Below are 6538 nucleotides of genomic sequence, written 5' to 3'. Positions count from 1 at the left end.
TACACTGAAGGTCTCCTATATTGCAATTGATCTATTTTGTGAAATTAGTTTAAAAACTGGAATCTTGGTTATTCATAAGATTACTGGCGTTTGATTAATTTTGAGATTATATTGCGAAATCCTCTCTCCAGAAGTTTATTTAAACAGTCCAAATGACTGAATGCACCTCTGTCTGAGAAAATCAAGAATGTTATTTTTCCCCTTCTCTACTCAAATGCAGGGAGAATGGAGATTCAGTAACTCAGATTATTGTGCTAACATATTTAACATAGCTCAGTATGTTAATGTGTTATATGAAATGTGTAGAATATCACAAGATCTCTCCCTCTCTCCATTTCACTGTTGGTCTGTCTAGATTCTTCAATTGCCAAAATGCTGTAGTTTCTGAAGAAATACCAGATAGAAACTTTAATCTTTGTTCCCACAGAAGGAGCTCTCAAACAATGGAACCCAATAATCATACCAGGGTGACCGAGTTCATCATGCAGGGGCTCTTTGACCATCCTCATCATCAGGGGCTGTTCCTTGGGCTATTCCTCTGCCTTTATACAGCTGTCATCATGGGGAATTCCCTGATCATTGTGGCTATTCTCCTACACCCACCTCTCCACACCCCCATGTACTTCTTCATTGCCAATTTGGCCACCCTCGACATTATGTGCAGTTCTTCAGTTCTGCCCAAGATGATGAAAAACCTGATGCAGGAAAAGGAAACCATCTCCTTTGATGGCTGCATGGCCCAGGTCTTTGCGTTCACTTTTTCAGGGGGAACAGAGCTTATGCTCCTCACTGTCATGTCATATGACAGATATGTAGCCATCTGCCACCCCTTGCGCTATGTCAACCTCATGACCAAGAGAATTTGCATCAGTTTAGCCATCGGGGTCTGGGCTGTGGGTGTTGTCAATTCAGTGGTGAACACATTGCGCATGCTGCGCTTGGATTTTTGCGGGCCCAACCTCATCCAGCATTTCTTCTGTGAGATCCCACCAGTGTTGGCACTGTCCTGCAGCTCCATCTACCTCAACCAAGTTATGATGTTCTTGGCAGACATCTTCCTGGCCATGGGAAATTTCCTGCTGACCACCGTGTCCTATAGCTTTATCATCATCACCATCCTGAAAATCCGGAGCTCCAAAGGAAAGCAGAAAGCCTTCTCCACCTGTTCTTCCCACTTGCTTGTGGTCACCTTGTTCTATTCCTCCATCATCTACACCTACATCCGGCCAACCTCCAGTTATTCACTGGATAAGGACAAGTTGGTGGCCATAATGTATACTTTAGTGACTCCCATCCTGAACCCTCTGATCTACAGTCTGCGCAATAGGAACATCAAAATGGCCTTCAGGAAAATCTTTCCTTTTGCCATGAAATAGTAATTTTTACAAGAGTGAATGTGATTCTCACATGTCTTGTCCCTTCTAGGACAGGTCCACAGACAGTGTAAACTGTTGCATAACTAACAGTGTATATATATATATACAGTGTGTGTGTATATATATATATATATATATATATATATATATACACTGTTAGTTATGCAACAGTTCATCAAGAAAGGGAATATATATATATATTCATGTGCTGTATATATATATACTGCTTACACTATTTTTCACTCCATGCATCTGAATAAGTGGGTTTTAGCCCATGAAAACTTAAGTCCAAATAAATGTGTTAGTCTTTAAGGTGCCACAAGGAGTCCTTGTTGTTTTTGCTGATACAGACTAATATGGCTACCCCCCTGAAACCTGTTGCATAACTATGGACTCCAATAGACATACACTTATACAATCATCTATTCACTTCAGTGGAATGAGAATGATTTACATCCGCTGGGAAAGAGTTGCATTGACTGCAGTGGGGCAATGCCTGATATACTCTAGATGGCCTTTGGGCCACATTAACATCAGCAGAGCTGTGTTGAATCACACTAGCTGGGCCACGGCTCATTGGTATGAGAATTTTCAAGTATTTAGGTATCGAGTGTGATTTTCATAAAACATAAAACTCAATGGTTTCATTGGGTGTTAGTTGCCCAGATGCTTCTGAAAATCTTATTAGGTGTTTAAATAGCTATACAAGTTTGCCCATTGTGTATAAAAATATGTTGCATGCAGTCTCATTGAGTCGGAATACTATATTTCATTCTAAATTAGTAATTATGATAAAAATACCATTTTTCTCTGTTTTCTAATTTATTTTAAGACATTAAAACCACAAACATTTCAAAAATATATCTGTTAAGATCTGGAGCTGTCATTGTCATGTGTCATGCGATTGGGTCAGAGATTATAATAGAACTATTTTTATTAAGGTACATTTTTACATAGCTGTAAAAATACACTTTCAGCATGAGAAATGTTGGGTTTTCAAAAGGTCTCTTTTGTTGATAAGGGAATTTCTCAATCCCAACTACATATAAATGTAACCGTTGTTCTCTGTTAGCAGAACTGAGTGTATTGTTCTCTGAAAACATCCACTCAATGTGCAGTGGCAGTCAAAAAAGTGAACAGAATATTGAGAATCATCAAGAAAGGGACAGATAATAAGACAGAAAATATCATATTGCCTCTGTATAAATGGTATTCCCACACCTTAAATACTGCATGCAGATGTGGTCTCCCCATCTCAAAAAAGATATATTCAAATTGGAAAAGGTTCAGAAAAGGGCAACAAAAATGATTAGGGGTATAGAATGGCTTCTGTATGAGGAGAGATTAATAAAACTGGGATAGGTCCATCAATGGCTATTAGCCAGGATGGGCAGGAATGTTGTCCCAAGCCTATGTTTGCCAGAAGCTGGGATTGGGTGACAGAGCATGGATCACTTGATGATTACCTGTCTGTTCATTCCCTTTGGGGCACCTGATATTGGCCACTGTCAGAGGACAGGATATTAGGTTTGATGGACCTATGATCTGACCCAGTATGGCTGTTCTTATATTCATATGTTCACAATACATCGTTTACTGAAGGCAGGGGTTTCATGTCCAGTTATTGCTGCTGACATATCTTAGAATCTCCATCATTTAATAACTTTTTGACCTTTTATTAAAGTGCATGAAAAAGAAACATCCAAAAAAATCTCTGGTATTTTTTAATAAATAAAGTATTAAGTAAAGATATCATGTCAACAATTACCATGATTCCTTTCCTTCTAGCTATATAGAGTGTTTTATATGGAAATTTTCCTTTTACGGGGGAGAGATGGTTATAGTCCAGGAAACATTGTTTTTGAGCAAGTTGATGTCAGTGGGAATACCCTGAATAGATAACATTGAATTGTAGATAAGCTGTAGACAAAAGCTATTGGTCCTTACATGATCCCTAGGATGTGTCATTGAAGTAGATTCAAGAAGTATATACATTAATAGCTGGCAAAAATGTATATAAACTTTGTAGTGTGTGGCATGAATAGGATTTGCGATATCTTCCTGTACCTAAACCCCTGCATCTGGTCTTGGCTACCATGGGCACAGAGCAATTACATGCATGATAAAGTAACTTGAGTGATGAGCTGGGGTGGAACTGAGTTTCTGGTTCCCAAATAACTGGATGAATTGTTCTTCCAGAACTGGATGAATTGTTCTGAGTTAAGTGAGTGGAAAAGGCATTGGAGGAAAACAACACAAAGCAGGGAAGGAAAATGAGAGTTGTGGGAGGAAGTGACAGCAGGAACCCACAGCTTGTATTCCCAGTGTTATTTGGGATGTAGGTGAACCAGTGGAGGGTGTGTGGGTGATGTCAGTTGATTCCCTCTGTCTGGCCAGTTTTGTCAGAACACCTTTCAGAATCAAGACACAGAAGATGTAACGATGTCATAGTGGATCTAGGATCTCAGCATTTGGTGTAGTGGGCAACCAGAATGGTAAAGCTCTCTCCTTCCAGTCCACCCATCACCCTCTGATCCCATGCAGTCACCCCTCAGATACTTGATATTCCAGAAGGTTTGGCATTCAATATTCACCCATCATTGAGGTGATTTTAGCTGTGAACATTTCCACCCATTTCTTGACTCTCTGGGCTTCTTTGCATGACAATCCTTGAAAATCTTACCATGCATGCCTCTGACCAACAGGACCTGTCTATGGAGCTATGCCAATTTACACCAACATGGATCTAATGCACTATTTTATGTCAATTTACCCTGGATCCTACCTAATGGACAATTTTAAAATCCTAATTGGATGATTTCTTCTAAAAGATCTTCTGCAATTCAAACAAAAGTTAATTCAGGGAAGGCCTCTGGCCTTGTAATGGTTCTTTCTAGCATTATAATGTGTGAACCTATGGATCTACCACTCTGCTAAATGGATCTATTGAGACTAATTCTCATTGACACTGACAGAAATATACACCACTCTAGCAGTGGAAAGGGGCTTTAAAATTGGAGTAAGTTATATTTAGGCCATGTCTACAGTACAGACCTATAAAAAATCCACAACCGTGAGCAACACAGTTATACGAAGATAACTGCCGATGTAGACAGCACTGTGTGGATGGGAGAGCTTCTCCCATCAACATAAGCCACCACCTCTTGGGGAGATGGATTACCTACATTGACAGGAGAAGGGTGAAGCTGCACCACTGTAGCACTGCACGTGAAGGGAAGCCGCGGCGGGCCCGGCGCGGCCTTCAGGGCTTCAGGGCCGGCCGTGGGTGGGCCGGGGTGCGGCGGGCGCAGACTGGGCCAGCCCCAGGCCAGCCGGGAGGCAAAGGAGAGCTCCACAACAGAGCCCTCCATGCCCCAGGGCCCCGCAGCCTTCCTGGGGCATGGGCAGGGACAGGGGGGGCATGCAGGAGCCTGCCCTGGGCAGCCTGCTGCCCTGCCCCTGCCACACTGCACTGCCACGGCAGCGCCTGCCAAAACCCTCCTGCCCTGCCCCCCTCCCCCCCCCCCCTACCCCCCTCCTGCCCTCACCCCCCCTCCTGCCCCCTCCTCCCCTGCCCTCCTGCCTGAGCCTCCTGTGACCTCCAAACCACCTGCCCCTGCTCCCTGCCCTGCCTGCCCCACCCCCCCCACCCCCAACCCCTGCCCTGAGCCCCATCCTGCACTCTGCTCCCCTCCCCCCCCCCCCCCCCCCCCCCTCCCCTCTGCACCCCCCTTCCCCCCTCTGCCTGTCCTCTCCCCCTCCTCCACATCCCGCACTCCACCCCCCCTGCCCCGGCCCTGCATACAATTTCCTCACCCAGATGTGGCCCTCGCCCCAAAAAGTTTGCCCACCCCTGCCTTAGACTCATGGTGACGTGCCTTTATATGACTGGATGGATATAAAATAACCTTAAGGTGTATTCACAAAGAGAGTTAGGCACCTAACTGACACTTTGGGTGCCTAAATCCCAGAATAAAGCGTCACTGGTAAGAAAGAAAGAAAGAAAGAAAGAAAGAAAGAAAGAAAGAACTCAGCTTCTGCTGAAAATTTATGGGCCCCAAACTCTCTCAGCACTTATGTTTTTGCAAAAAAAATCCCATAGGCACCTAGGGGCATGCAGATGGCTGTCCACTCAAAGCACACACCTCAGTCCTGATCCTATAGTCCCCTGGTTGTCACAGCCCTGCACTGTCCCCACCCCACAGCTCTGCCAGTGCCCCTCAGTCCTGACCCACAGCCCCTACCCACAATGCTATTCCATCTCTGGGCCTACATGCACACACACGTCAATCCTGATCCTATAGTCCCCTGGTTGTCACAGCCCTGCACTGTCCCCACCCCACAGCTCTGCCAGTGCCCCTCAATCCCGATCTGCAGCTTCCTGCTATCCCAGCCCTGGGCTCCTCCATGTCCCCATAAGCTCTGTTGATGCCCATTAATGCTGATTGCAGCCCCCGCCTTCTATCCCATTTCTGGGCTAGCACACACAACACACAGCTCTGCTGCTGCTGCACCTCAATCCCGACCCACAGACACCCTGCAGTCCCAGCCCTGCCCCCTGTCCCCCTCCCTCCAACTCTGCCAGTGCCTGGGAATAAATTGTGCGGTCAGTTGCTTGATCACACTTTGGTTCAGTACAAAATAGATTCAAGAGACCAACTCAGCACCACGCGAGGCTGATTGCTATAAACCAGTGGCGCTGCAATGGGGTAGGAGGGCCAGAGACCCCATCCCCTCCTTTTCCCCCCAAGGCCCCACCCACCGGCCAGGCCAGCAGCTGGTGGAGCCTGACCAGGGAGCCCAGGCAATTGTGGGAGCCGTGGGGATCCCCCGTCCAGCCCAGGATGGGGTGAGGCCGAAAACAGTCCCCCTGCCGGTGTCATCACCCCCCGGGCTCCCCGCCCATCCCGGGGAACGTGGAGGGTCTGTGACTCTGCGCGAGCTCCCCACAGCTGCCCACATGGCTCTGTCCCTGACTCAGCTCTCTCCGGCTGAGTAGGGGCCTCGGAGCCGTAACCCTGCCACGATAAGAGCTGCGAGGGCAGTGGTGGGGAGATGGTGCAGACCCTCCACCTGCCCTCAGTGGGGGGCCCAGAGGCCAGGGACATGGGCAGGGGGATGCTTTAGCCCCCCCCAAGTTGGGGGGGGGCAGAATCCCCGGC

The 6538-nt window shown here is 46.6% G+C and overlaps 1 protein-coding gene across 1 annotated transcript; it reads left to right on the top strand.

The window, feature by feature from the left end:
- The first annotated feature begins 443 nt into the window (after positions 1-443).
- LOC120381014 (olfactory receptor 13G1-like) lies at positions 444-1376 on the top strand. The gene has a single exon (XM_039499021.1). It carries the CDS (start codon positions 444-446, stop codon positions 1374-1376), a length of 933 nt encoding a protein of 310 aa, XP_039354955.1.
- The last annotated feature ends 5162 nt before the right edge of the window (positions 1377-6538 follow it).

This window comes from Mauremys reevesii, linkage group 13 (genome assembly GCF_016161935.1).
Source record: "Mauremys reevesii isolate NIE-2019 linkage group 13, ASM1616193v1, whole genome shotgun sequence".
Classification (NCBI taxonomy): Eukaryota; Metazoa; Chordata; order Testudines; family Geoemydidae; genus Mauremys; species Mauremys reevesii.
This window is presented reverse-complemented; position numbering and strand designations above follow the sequence as displayed.